Source organism: Podarcis pityusensis, assembly GCF_964106645.2.
Source record: "Podarcis pityusensis genome assembly, chromosome: 3".
Lineage (NCBI taxonomy): Eukaryota > Metazoa > Chordata > Lepidosauria > Squamata > Lacertidae > Podarcis > Podarcis pityusensis.
The window spans coordinates 105,282,723-105,297,387 of NC_138026.1; the positions used below are offsets into that span (position 1 = coordinate 105,282,723).

At 41.9% G+C, this 14,665-nt stretch overlaps 1 protein-coding gene across 3 annotated transcripts in view; it reads right to left on the reverse strand.

Moving 5' to 3' along the window:
- Positions 1-14,424, reverse strand: part of KLHDC3 (kelch domain containing 3) — a 45,615-nt gene extending 31,191 nt beyond the window's left edge. Inside the window, exons 1-3 of one of the 3 annotated variants that reach the window (XM_080998176.1) lie at positions 14,274-14,424; positions 12,811-12,912; positions 850-1,103 (exon numbers count right to left, since the gene is read on the reverse strand). In XM_080998176.1, coding sequence (XP_080854302.1) covers positions 850-1,003 — 154 coding nt within the window. In that variant the 5' untranslated portion in view covers positions 1,004-1,103; positions 12,811-12,912; positions 14,274-14,424. Of the gene's footprint in view, positions 1-849; positions 1,104-7,764; positions 7,789-12,810; positions 12,913-14,273 lie in introns of those variants that run through there. The other 2 variants (XM_080998177.1, XM_080998178.1) reach the window with 2 other exon arrangements.
- Positions 14,425-14,665: the final 241 nt, after the last annotated feature.

A 14,665-nucleotide genomic window follows, 5' to 3' on the forward strand; every position in this document is an offset into this window, starting at 1 on the left:
AAGTAATCGCCTTTGCTTTTGCGGCTGCAAATGTGTGAAACTCTTTTTTCCTAGGACACACAATTGACGGTTTTTATAACCCCTTTGAGTTTTTGCAAATATGTTTGATTTTTAATACAGTATAACTTCTGGCTTAAACAAGTAAATAATGTTCCATTTCTTTCCACAGCAGCAAATCATTTCCCAACCAATGACTCATTTTAAGGATTATTCCTTCTCCAAGGCAACCTAAAGGTTATCAAAATATCTTGGAAAGGGAAATCATAAATCAGGGAGTTTTTCCTCCCTCAGCACTTCCTACAACGAAGCTTTGCTCCAACATTTGTTCCCCAAACTTGTTCTGATGATATACTAAAGGTCACTTCATACACAATACTTTTCCTAGACAGCAAGTAGTTCCCAAAGAGGTGAAATTTCAGCAGGATGCATACATGTATTTTTTTTAATATAAAAATATATGCATTGATTTGTTTACTGCTGTATATTATTATTGCAATCTTATACTTTAATGTATTGTAATTCTAAGTTTTAACCTCTTGTTCATGGCTCTAATATTTTTTATAATGAATGTTGATATATAAATGATAAACAACAAATAAATATAATGTTCATGTTGTGTGAAATGGCTGGTTTCCATGCTCCTTAAGAACAATTCCAGCTTTTGATACTTTTAAATTCTTAGTGACCTCATCTATGTTTAACAGCTAACTGAATACTACTGAATAAATAAGGCAGCTGGGTTTGTTTGCAACAGCACGTGGACCCTGGATTTAAAGATCTCAAAATCACAACATTCAATCGTATGAAAGTGCTACTTGTTCAGGTCCTTTGCAGCCACACTCATTTTACCTGCATTGAATACATGAACGTCGATCTGTCGCAGTGTCTCATAGTCTTCCCCAGAACAGTAACCGCCAAAAGAGTAGACTTTGTGTCCAACAGCCACAGCAGCGTGGTTTACTCTCCGGGGCCCACCTTCTAAATGCACTGTCCACCGTAACATTCCCTTTTGCAAGTGCTCAGTCCCTCCAAGAAGGGGGTTGGGGCATCAGAGTTTCATGCCAACAGGGCTACCAACCATGTTGGTATGTAGCCACAGAGCTCTGAAAAAGACAACAAATTTACAAATCTTCAAAATGCAACTGATTATGCCCACTGTAAAATGAATATGAGTCTTCCTCTATGCAACAGCTTTCCCACTGGACATGGTTTTAACTGCCTCTTTGAATATTGAATTACATTGTTCCTCTTGGGTGGGAGAAAGCAATTAGTTTTTTCTTGTTAGCCTGCTACATATCTAAGATAGGGAATAGTATTTATTGAATCAGAAAAGGTGAAATATGTAATCATTCAAAAAACAGGAGTGTTAACTATGTCTCAGTAGTTCAGGAGGGCAGCATGAATAAGCATTTCCCTCTAGTCATCATTTCACAGAGTTCATACTCAACAACAGTAATGGTAAAGAGAAAAGATGTTCCCATCAGGTTGTACAGCAATTATTTGTTTTAACAGAAGACAAAGAGAATGTTCATGGCAAATTAATAGCATCAAATGAATTTACAATTCAAGTCTTTTTTCTCTATGTGGGGCAGTTACCAGTCAAGTCACTACAATGCCTTATCCTACAATGCCCTATACCAGGGGTCTGCAACCCGCGGCTCCGGAGCCGCATGTGGCTCTTTTACACCTTTGCCGCGGCTCCGGGGCGGATACTAGCGAGGGGAGGAGGCGCATTGTGCGCCCCGACACTCCCCACTGTGGCGGGCGCTGTACTGGCTGTGACGTCGCATGGGGGCGGTGCGTGCGTTAGTCACGCACCGTCCCGACGTCACCTTCCCACCCGCTGTCAGATCGGAGGGCAGCGGCGCGCATGCTTTAAATGTCGCAATGGTTTTGCGGCTCCCAGTTGTTTTTTTCTTCGGAAACGGGTCCAAGTGGCTCTTTTTGTCTTAAAGGTTGCAGACCCCTGCCCTATACCCTATCTGATTATTCCCAAATATAGAACCTTACATATGTCCATATTGAAATTCATTTTGCTAGTTTTGGCCCAGTTCTCCAATCTGTAAAGGTAATATTGAATCCTGATTCTATCTTCTGAGGTATTAACTACCCCTCCCAATCTGGTAACATCTACAGGTTTGATGAGCACCCCCTCTATTTCTTCATACAAGTCATTTATAAAGATGTTGAAAAACACTGGGCCCAGGACAGAACCCTGCAGTACCCCACTTATTTAATGCCTAACCAAAGAGTGTTCTAGAACCTGGCATCATCCAATGAAACTGAAAGATTCAAAACAGACAAAAGGAAGTGCAGTTTCACACAGCACATTATTAAACTATGAAATAGGCTACTACAAGATGGCCAGCACTTGGACAGCTTTAAAATGGGATTAGAAAAATTCATGGAGGAGATAGTTAACAAAAGCTACTAGTTATGATGGTTGTGTGCTACTTCCAGTATTGGAGGCGGTATGCCATTGAATACCAGTAAGAACAAATGGGGAGACTGCTGTTGCTCACACGTCCTGCTTGAGGACTCCCCAGAAGTACTGGGTTGGTCACTGTGAGAAAAGAATGGTAAGCTAGATGTGCCTTTGATCCGATCCAGCAAGGCTCTTATGTAATAGGAGTCCAGGCAATATATATATATAGTTTTACTTGAAGGGTAAATATCCTCTTTAATGATTTAGAGCTTTGTGTCTGGCTTTTCATCACACACAAGCAAGAAAAAAGCAGGCTGCTTATTAAAGAAGCATTTTCAAAAGTCAATCCCTTGGAGAAAATCAGTGGTTAGAGATTTAAGCCCACACACGTCTCTCCAGCTATGTGTCCAAAATAGAAGGAAAATCAAGACCTGTCTTCTGCTGTGTGATGACTGTAGTGGGAGTTCTTGAAACCTTGTCAAAAGACTTCGTGAAGTTGGAATCTTAGAGTACTTAGAGAGAGATTGTCTCATCAGGTGTTTGAACTATGTAGGAGTTTTAAAACCAAGGAACAGAATATTCTCTACTTGTTTAACTGTTCATCTCCTGTCTGTGGCAACAAACTCAGCACCAGTCCAGTCAACTGGAAATATCCATAGGAAAACAAAATGTTTTCTCTAAGCAGAGGGCTTGCAATGAGGGCCAATAAAGCAACTGAAACTAATTTTCCAAAAAATTTGAAATCAATTAGCATCAGCCAAATATAGTTTAGATTAGAGTATTCCACCCCAAACACACAGACCAGATGTTAACACTTGAAAACTTTCCCTTTGTCTGGTGTACTAAAATATATAAATTCTTAAAAGAAAAGAGGTGAAAATTCTAGTATAAAATGCATGATGAAAGAAGGTAACACGGTTAAGAAAGAGGCAGAGATCCAACATGTGATTCCATGATTTTATGTTATATATATTATACGGGTGGCGCTGTGGTCTAAACCACTGAGCCTTGGGCTTGCCGATCGGAAGGTCAATGGTTCGAATCCCCATGACGGGGTGAAGTCCCATTGCTCGGTCCCAGCTCCTGCCAACCTAGCAGTTTCAAAGCACATCAAAGTGCAAGTAGATAAATAGGTACCGCTCCGGCGGGAAGGTAAATGGCGTTTCCGTGTGCTGCTCTGGTTTCACCAGAAGTGGCTTAGTCATGCTGGCCACATGACCCAGGAAAACTGTCTGCGGACAAATGTCGGCTCACTTGGCCAGTAAAGTGAGATAAGCACAGCAACCCCAGAGTCATTTGCGACTGGACTTAACTGTCAGGGGTCTTTTACTCTTACCTTTTTATGGTATATATGTTAAAAACACTGACAAAATGTAACATGAGGGATGAAGGTGCCTACAATATATATTTTTATTTCAAGAGAGAAAAATATTGGCTGAATGTATAAAGTTAGGAGCACAACAATGGCTGTATAAGATCAGAATCCTAAGAGGAAAAGCTAGTTTATCGTAGTGCATAGAAAAGCCATTTCTAAATAATGATAACATCTATTTTCCATATGCATTTTATAAGCTTCACTATAGAGGAAAATGAAGAATAGTTCAGTTTCCCAAACAAGTAATTGGGGCCTTAGTGGGGGAGCTCCTTCATGGAAAAATTCTACATATGCATCCATCATACTTGCCTTTCAAGCACTGAGCACATCACATGCACATCTTTTAACATGCATGCAATTAAGAAATGCAATTCGGGATTTCTGCAGGTAGGGAGAAGGACTGAAAGAATTATCCCAAAAGTTTTAGGTACATGTTAAATTTTAAGGTATATGTGCCTGTGGCCAGGGATCAATGACGGAGTTTTCTTTTTTCTTTTTTAAGTAAGTCTGTAGCCCACCTAGAAAGAAAGTCATGGGGCAAAGCATTCAGGTACCTTCTAAACAATTACTGTGAAATGAGTGTGAGTGTGACTACCTTATATATTTTTTTCCGGTAATTAGGAATGCTCCCTGTAGACTTGATAGCGTGATTTGGAGCAATGCTGTTCTTGTTAAGAGGTTACTTTCTGATAGGTTAAGTGATTGTGACTGACTGCAACTGGAGGTAGGACAGAAGGAAACCTAAGGCAGTGAAGGGTATTATGCGGCTCTCCAGATATTTTCCAGCTCTCAACAGCACCAGCCAGAATGGTCATTAGTCAGGGGTTACTAGAGTTGCGGTAAACTGTTTTAAACTACATTTTAAATTGTTGTAATCTGCCCAGGGACCTTAGGGTATAGGACAGGTAATAAATAAAAATAATAATGGGTGGGATTCAGCTAATGAATCCCATCAACAGAAGGCCTACAAAAGAACTTCCTCTTGTGCAGCAGGACTTCCCCCCAACATGCCCCCCCAAAAAAATTGGCTCAAGGAGGTAGGGAGAACTCTTGGAAGAGTGTCTGGGGAGAGGAGAGGGGACACTGTTCTGTCTGTCAATCCCAAATGCTTCCCTTATAAAACAATCACTTTAGCACACACTGAATTCCTCCCAATAGTGCAGCAAGATCTGGAGGGTCATAGGTTCCCCACTCCTGCTCCAGGGTAAGTAGGAACCTATCCATTTAGATTAAACCGAAGTCAGCATCTTGAATCTCAGCCAGAAGACAAAGGAACTGAATGCAAGTGATGGCACAACCTCGAACCTAGTATTCATTTTATTCAATATTTTAAAATGGTTAAAAATCTGCTTATATTCAAGGGAAAACTCTTTTAAGATAAGTATGTGGCATATCACTTTAGCCCAGATACAAATATTAACAAAATTTATCCTATCACATGTTAGAAATGCCAAAAACAGAAAGGTGATTCCCACCCCCATATGTGGTGCAAATGTGATTTGTCAAAAAACTACTAGAATAATATTTAAAATTGTATTAAAAAGATATTAGGTGATAAAATTCCTCTCCATCCAGGTTTTTTTTAAAACTGAATTATGCAGAAAGCTGGGGGCATCAGAACTTAACAAATTTGTTTCTTTTATGTTAGCCACACCAATAATATTTTTGGTAAGACATGGGATCAGTTAACACACTATCCAGTAAAGAATGTGTGGAGAAACTTCGGGAATTTGCTGCTATGGCCAAACTAACCCATTATCTCAGATTTACATGAGAAGACAAAAATATGATAGCAGTCAGATAGTTTTGTTGACTATAGAAACAATAAACAATTGTGGCCAAATGTAATATATCAGTTTGTACTGTACTAAGAATGATACAAATATTGTTAATATAAATTATTGCTTTTTGTGCCTCCGGCAAAAAATGAAAAAATGATAAAGGTAGCACTGTACACAAGTTTTCAATATTTTAAAAACAGTCTTGACCAGTGAATGGATGCGTCAGAAATCTACAACCAGGAAAGGAACACACCACCACCAAACCCTGCCCCAAACTCACACATATGCTATACTAGAAAGTATAAGAAGACAAATCCTTGCCCCAAGGAGCTTACAATGAAAAATCTACTAAGAGGGAGACAACTGAGAAAGGGAGAGGGCAACTGAGGCAAGGTAAACAGAGGAAGATTATGTACTAAGGCATAGCTCCAAAAAGAGCAGAAACACCAGTCCTAAAAGAAACAGACAAAAGTTAGCTCTATAAGTAAAGCAGTTTAAAATTTTAAGAAATATATGGGTCAAAATCTCTTTTATGTTCCAGAACAAATGAGCCCAGCAAGAAGCAAACAAAATCTTCACTCATCTTCACACACTCTCTTCCCCCAAACACCAAAGCAATCTTGCACCCACTATTTCTCAAGTGCACGCAAAGGACGTGTCCCTACCATGTTGTTGTCTCAGTCCTTGAGAATATGTAACCTGAAAAGCTGTGTTTCCAGCTACGTGGTTTAGTAGCACTTAAAAATAGATCCAGTCAGCTTGAGGCCGGCCATATAGACTGTTCTATTTCAGGCACATCCCAACTCACTGTTACATCCAGCAGAATAACAATCCAGCAACTTTTCTCACTCCTGACATTTATGCACTCCATTGGCTATTCATTCCAAGACAGCAGGAAATGAAAGCCAGCGTCAACACAGGCATGGTTAGTGGCCTTTCATAATGAGGAGCAGCAATGCTGACACTTGCCTAATTACTAGGGAGACTGAGTTACTCATGCTGCTGCTAAAATAAGACAAGAAACTTGCAAATTTCTAAGATCTCCAGGACGCAGGGATCATTCTCATGTCACTGCTTTCAGATTGAGGATGCCTTCTGAAAGTCACTGGTATGCCACCACATGTTCTTGAACGTGAAAGAATAATTTTGTCCATGTACAGCAAAAATCTCAGAGCAGTCAGCCTCTCAAAGAGTGATCCAGCATCTTAAACTTTAAACAAGGGCAATATGGACTGTACACAGTCAAATTAATTGCTGCAAAAGCAAACTTCTAGAATCTAGTTTGCCCTTATTCACTTTTTGGAGACAGCATAGTACATAAGGGACAAGAAGAACCACCATGGAATAGCACCCAGAAAACAAATGAGACATACAAAGTAGTAGAATGTGTCCACAGATGTGAAGCCACTTCATGGTTAGTTTCTCAAAGTAAAACACAATAGAAGTTTCCTATCAATAGCATAATAACAGGGTAAGGTATGGCATGCTAGAAAAATGCAGAGCAACCAGAAGCCTAAGAAGGGCTTGCTGAAAACAGATCTTCCCAAGGCTGAATGTACTAATCAAGCTCATTCTATGTCTCAAGTAGTGAGCCATTTCCCATTTTTAATGGAAATGGAAATTGCAGAGAAAGTGAGGGGGTAACAACTGCAGAGAGGATATTGCACTGTTAAACTACCGAACTGCAAGAGCAAAACCCAAGCTATTTCTAGCAAAACCTTTATGCATATCATATAGGGGTCGGGGCAACAGCTGAGCTGCTGTCATGTAGCCTCAGCTGTAACTACTGAACCTGCTACCCTTGTAAGCCCCTCAACCTCATTTTCTCTTTGCTATTGGCCAAGGAGCAACAGATTTCCTCGTGTTTGACAACACACTGCAGGTGTTTTAATCCTTTCTGATTCAGTGCCTCCTTTTTAGCAAGACTGAAGTGACATGCCACAAGAAAGGGATACTGTCCATACCCATTAGTAGGAATACCAGCTGTGAAAAGACTGACATAGAAAAGGTCATACATCTGATCACTTATGTAAGCTGACTTAATAAGATACAGTCCACGCTAAAATCAAAAGGAACCAACCTCTACAGCAAGCTACATTTACACGCCACCCACACCAAGTCTACCCAGTCCCAAACTCTTTCCACCTCATGAATTTAATCTAGCTTCCCATCTCAAGCAGCACCTGCCAGTCAAGTGCTCATCCTCCTCCTCAGCTAAGCACCCACAGGTGCCTTGGAACCTTGGGTTTTTTCTCTCTCTCTTCCTTGGCCTCCTTCCGTTATGCTGTATGGCCATTCTGACATCAGAGATAAGCAAACACTACAGAATTTCAAAAATTTCCAGATTAACATCCAGACTTGATTGCTGCAATACAGTATGTTGTACATGTGGTTGTCCTTGATTTTTTTTAAATTTCAATTGTTTCAGAATATAACAGCCAGATTACTGACTAATATTGGCCATTCAGAAGAACTCATCAGCTTAAAAATATCTTCACCGGCTTCCAATTTGTTTCCAGGTACAATTCAACATATTGTAGTGATTTTGACCTATAATGACCTATTCAGCTTGGCATCAAGTTATCTGAAGGGCTGTCTACTCCTACACAGACCTGCTCTCTCATTAAGACCTGTGACAGAATCTCTGTGTGTCAACTTTAAAAGTAAGGTAGGTGACTACTAGAGATAGGGGTTTTCATTGGTAGTGCCCTAAGTGTGGAATGCTCTCCTTCCTGTGCCACTTTATTGGCACATACAAAATTTGGACATCGGGTGAAGGGAACAATACTTGCAGATCTTTGGGGATCATTTTGGTTTTGCTTTTCCTTGCAGTCTTAGCTATTATTTTTACTACTGGTGTGAGTCTTAATTGGCTTCTGATGTCAACGTCTGGATTTTAATTTTTTTGTATTATATTGTAAATTACTGTGTTAGATGCTTCAGGTGAGATGTGACAGAGCTCATTTAGACACACAAAAGATGCCTTCTCCATAGCCTACAGAGATTAGCCTCCCACTCCATGACATTATGCTGATTTATAGATCCCTCCTATTAAATTACTAATCAGAAGACCACAATGTCAAGATTCCATCCCCCAAACCCCAAGAGACCCAATTTGACAGTCATTTGATTCCTCAAGGAAAGATCCCAAGAATCTTAGAGGGATGTGCGTTAGATGCACGTCTCCAGGAGAAACTTGCTATAAACAGAAGTCATGAAGCAAGCCAGAAATTCCATAAACACCGTTAGTCATCTGAACAGCAGAGAGAAGAAACTGCTATATTCAAACAGAAGGGCAGCTCTCGTTTGCCAGTGACAGAAGCACCTGTTCAATCTCAACGCACCTTTTACCTTTTCAAGTTGCTCCCACCCCATCGCCACCACCATGATCTTGCAACACAGAAAAAAATAAGCCAGGTTATAGGGTTGCATAGACTTCAAGCAATAACCTAAGAAAGGGGGAGCCACAGGAAAGGTTCAGACTCCAGGCATAGAAGGTTGTGGACAAAGAAACAAAGCCTGAATATTTTGGACTTCTCTAATGCGGGGAGGGGGGGAATGGACTGTGGCCCTCCAGCTGTTGTTGGACTTCCAACAATCAGCCCCAGCCACCATGGACAATGGTAAGAGATTGTGGGAGGTGGAATCTAGCAACATCTGGAAGGCCAGAGGTTCTTCACCCCTGCTCTAAAGAGATTTTCCATGAAAATTATCTATGGAAATTCTGTTCTAGTTATCCTGGAAGAAACTCAAACACATTAACTATCACAGAGACTTAAAAACCTTTATATCACAATGTAATGAATTTATTTTTATATAGCTAACTAGCTTAGAACAATATGCCTTGAGTTGGACGATTGCCAGTTAACTGAGGGTGAATCCTGATGAAAAACAGGCACTGCTAGTAGGTGGTATTTGCGATGTCCCCAGATTTGCTCTGGAAGATTGGGGGGACCCCCAAAACAGACTTAAGGAGTGTGCAGGGAAAGGAGGAGAATGTTCTCCTTAGTGTTAAGCTGAATACAACCCTAAGTTTCAGTCCACACAATTTGCCTATACACATTTCAGAAGTAGCTCTCACCTAACTTTATGCAAAAGAGAACTACAACAATTTCCTTCAGGAGCTTGTTTTACAAATTCAGTTCCCTGTCTGCATCTTTCCAAAAATTTCTTTTTCCATTTTACTGCAGCTAACTCCTGCATATGCACACATGAAAAATGATAGAACAGCATAGAAAGTATTTAGCAAATCAATACTCTTACAATATGCTTCATTTCTGCCAAGAGTCTAACATGCTATTTACGGTATGTACAAGGTCTCTTTATGGGCAAGAAAGCTAACTGACTGAATGCAGTCAGTAAACCTGCCAAGTACAATCATAATAAGCACAAGGGAAAGTATCTAACACTCTGCACATTATCAAAAATACAGTGGAACCTCAGGTTGCGAACGTGATCCATGCGGGAGGCACGTTTGCAACCCGCAGCGCCGCATCTGCGCACATGCGATGCAATTTGGTGCTTCTGCGCATGTGCAAAGTGTGATTTAGCGCTTCTGCACATGCACAAGCACCGAAACCTGGAAGGAACCCGTTCCGGTACTTCAGGGTTTGGCACGGTCCATAACCTGAAAACGTGCAACCCGCAGCGTTCGCAACCCAAGGTATGACTGTACTTTATTAAGGTCCTGTGTGAAACTCTGTGTGTTCCTTGATTTGTGTATCAAGTGGATGTTTACTCTGTGTTACGTGTAGAAGTGACAAATTCTGATTGGCAGGGGCGACTGCCTACCATGTCTACAAGGGGCAGAATAAAGGTGTGCATTTATCACATAACAAGTTCACAATACTGTATCCCCAAAACCTTTTAATGCAGATAATACATAATAATCTATACAAAAGTAGCAAATTAAAATAGTCTTGTTTGGCTGAAAGCTCAACAGCTGACATATCAAAACAAACATGTGATACAGGAACATGTGATTTTATAGAGTGCTTCAAAAATAGTGAGAAAGACATCTTAGAATTCATTCTGACAGCAATAACAACTTCAGGATTAATAAATAAGGGCTTACCAAACAACCTACGGTAAATGAGGGAATATGCACCTTGTAAAGCTACTTCATTTGCACACTCTTGGAAAGGGCAAGCAACCCAACACTTTGCCTTCTAGCTTAAACAAGACACACAGCTGCACCTTCTGAGATTAGACAACTGCTCAAAAAGTGAAGTCAGCCTAAATACCCAGAACTAACCATTTTAAAATCAAGCTATAGACAAAATGATGACAGACCCAAATTAGTGATGCCGTTCTTAGTGAAGCAGAATGGTTCTGCAGTCAAAATATAAAGACAAAATATTTGAAACCTAGCTGCATGCCCACTTCAATAAAAACAGCACTAGTATTGTCAATGTTTCAGTTACCATCAAAGTTGCATTATTACATATTTAGACTGAAGCAGCTGCAACTTCTACAGGATACAGAAACTCTGAACAAAGCTCTAAATGTGAAATCACGGATCCTTTGTATGGTAATTTTAACTTGGAAAAAAGAAAATGTGAACATTTCTAACTTTTCCAAAAGTATGTGGGTCTGGCTTGTCATTAAGGATACATTATTTTCATTTGCCTATAATTACAGCACTCAAATGTGATTCCTTAAAGCACTCTGGTGGTTAATGTCAAAAGGTGGGTTTTTTTCCTTCCATCAAAAACCCATCACATAAGTTCACTGTAGCGCTGCAAACTATGAACAACCAGATACTAATGTGCTTTAATCAACATCTACGCTAAATAGAAACAATCTAAATACAGCAAACTGACACAGCATGAAATTAAAGTGAATTCTAAGTTGCAGTGCAGAAAGAGTCTTAATGGTGCTACTGAACTCAAGAGCTAAATTGGGTTTAGTTATTAAAATCCTTAATTACGGTACTACTATTACTTCAATGTTGCACATTCTGTTTTTCATAAAAAAGATCAAAGTACTCCCCCACTCTGCCTTTAGCCACTCTATGGAGTGCCTGCCTTGTGGAACACCCTCCCATCAGATGTCAAGGAGATAAATATACAGCTTTTAGAAGACATCTGAAGGCAGCCCTGTATAAGGAAGTTTTTAATGTTTGATGCTTTAGCATGCCACCCATCTGGGGCATTATTATGTCACCCACCTGGGACAACTCAGTCATATGGGCAGGGTACGAATAATAAATTATTGAGCTTGGCAGGGTGGTTAAAGTATGCGATATGTAACTAATACATGCTAAAATCCTGATCTCGTATCTTTTTTCTCCTAAGTTACTGAGTAACTTGTTTCAAATTGCGGTTAGGACCACAGCCCAAGTGAGTACAGTCATACCTCATGTTACATTTGCTTCATGTTACATTTTTTCAGGTTGCGTCCCGCGGTGACCCGGAAGTACCGGAAAGGGTTACTTCCGGGTTTTGCTGCTTGCGCATGCGCAGAAGCGCTAAATCGTGCTTTGCACATTCACACAAGTGCCAAATAGCGCCGCGCACCTGTGCAGATATGGCGTTTCAGGTTGCGGGCTTTTCATGTTACGAAAGGGCCTTCAGAACGGATCCTGTTCGCAACCAGTGGTACCACTGCATGTGCTTCTCAGCTATCAGCCGAAAGGGCATAAGCACATTGGTATAACTTATTCATGTTAGCATGAGTATGCACCATGCTAAGTCACACTGGGAGTAGAAGCAACTAGGAAAAGCTAAGGTGAGTGGTAGATGACTAGTTTTATGTGCATATGTGGCACATGAGGCTTGTTTACAAAGGGATTAACAGGTTTAAAAGACCCAGGAACCATTGTTTTTGAGTTGCGTGCAGGAATAAAATTTGAGTTTATTATGGATAAGTTATTATAAGAAAAAGTATCACACCCAGACAACAGGATCCTGCTTATCTGGCAGATTCGAAAAGTAATCTGACCTCAACTGGGAACAAACAGAATTGATTCAGACATGCTTGCTTACCACTTAAGTTTTTCTAAACTTTATAACAAGCCACTGTATGAACAATTCTGTTGTTTTGATGTGATTGAGGGGCAATATCTGTGATGGTTCATTCACACATCCAATGTATATTTGAAGCTGCAATCACCAAATGATGAACATAAATGTTTAAGCAAGTCTGTAGCTTCCAGGGATACAGACAATAAGAAAGCCTTTAACATGCCGGCCCTTGAATTTCAGTTGCCATCTCCAGGATTTGCTGACCTGAATTTTGTCCTGCTCAATGTACAATGTATCTGGATGCTTTAGACATGACAGGTGGAATATTTTCTCCATTCTTCTGAGAATGTTGATGGGAGTTCTAATCTACATTAGAATTAAGAGTTATTCCAGAATTTCTTGGGAATAAAGAAGAAAACAATGGGGTTCTTAAATATATAAAAGTACCAAGAGTTGTGTTAAGTGTAGCAGAAAGAGAGAAAAAATCCACATTTTCAGCACACATCAATAGGTGAAATGGAGGTTCCAGTCAGTCAAAACACTGTGTCCATAGATGACTACTGACCCAGGATGCCAGAATTATTCCAGATTAAGCCTTTGGTTTATTCCTTTATTTCCAACTAAGTATAGCAACAGCATTTTACTACATTCATCCTTCCATGCCCCACTTCCTCTTGTTTTAACCATTATCTGTTCTATACTGTTCTATACTGGGGACACTGTCAATTTTGCTCATGCATCTCAGTTCCATGTACACTGATGGTGCTGCATTATACAATGATAATAATAACGCAGAAGAACGCCCCAACGAAGAAAGGAAAAAGCAGAAAACCAAACTCCATAAAACTTTAGGGATAACAGGCGTTTATTATATGATTTTTCTCATATACCATCCTAATGAACACTCATAGAGCTCCCACCTCCCCAAAACAGAACTAGCACCCCAGTGCAGAAAAACCACATGCCTAGAAAATACTGCAAAATGCAGCTTTACACACTGTCCAGGAAAGGAGAGGGTTGCCCTGTTTTAAGACTGCCACGGGCATTTATTTGGGAACGCTGGCACTACCATTGGGTGCGTTAAACGGCACCCTTGGGCAGATCAATGTTTTTTGGGAGGGGGAGGGGCAGCAAACGCCAAACCGTTTAAAAGCTATTGTCGTATTTTGACCGCCGGGGCGGGGAGGGGGTGCAGAGGAAGGAGGACAGGCCTTTTGCAGGATCTTCTGCCTCATGCGCCAAAACAACTTGGCATGGCTTGAGGACTTTGCACTCTTGACACCGGGGGGAGAGGCGCGCGCACGTGCGTGCGTTGAGGGCGGCGGGGTACGAAATCTGCTGCTCCGCCTCAGGCAGCAAAACGACTCGGGTCGGCCCTGGCAGACAGATTGACCCCCGACAGAATAAACAAATGCACCAAGCTCCTCTTAAAGCCCCTGGGCTCCGCAGCGCTCACAATGCGAGCCTGTCACACCCCTCAGCCGCGTCTCTCTCTATATGTATATTTTCTCTCTCCCTGCAGGGACTTCTCCCCGGCCCCCATAACCGTCGAGTCCCTCATAACAACCCCCGCGCCCCACCCCCAACCTTGACAGACGCATCCCGGCTCTCGGATCCCGGCCGCCCCAACGGTCAGCGCCGCCAACGCCGCGCGCCCGCGGCTGAACAGCCCCCCGGCCCTCCTCCACAGGGGCTCCCTCCACGCCCCGGCGCCTCAGCTGCATTACCTGCCCCCACGGGCGGGGAGAGGGACGCGGGGCCGGCCCGCGGCCCCGAAGGGTCGCGCTCTCCCGCTCTCCCGGCGCTCGTTAACGGCCCGGCCAAGCCCCGAGCTTTCTTCTCAGGCGCCTCAGCCGCTCTTTCCCTCCCTCCCTCCCTCCCTCCCACAGGCCCAGCTTCGGCGCACAACGGCTGAGGATGACGCGCCACGCCCACCGAGGGGAGTCTGGGAAATGTAGTCTTGGGAGGGCCCGCAGATATAGCGAGATATAGTGTTCTTCTGTACCCCGTCACCCTGGACCCCAGCACGCCGGTTTCAAAAAAAATGGCCACGAAGTGGGGGGCGGGCAGCGTCTTCACATACCCACGGCCTGCAAAGGGGGTTTTAAGAAGCCCCTGG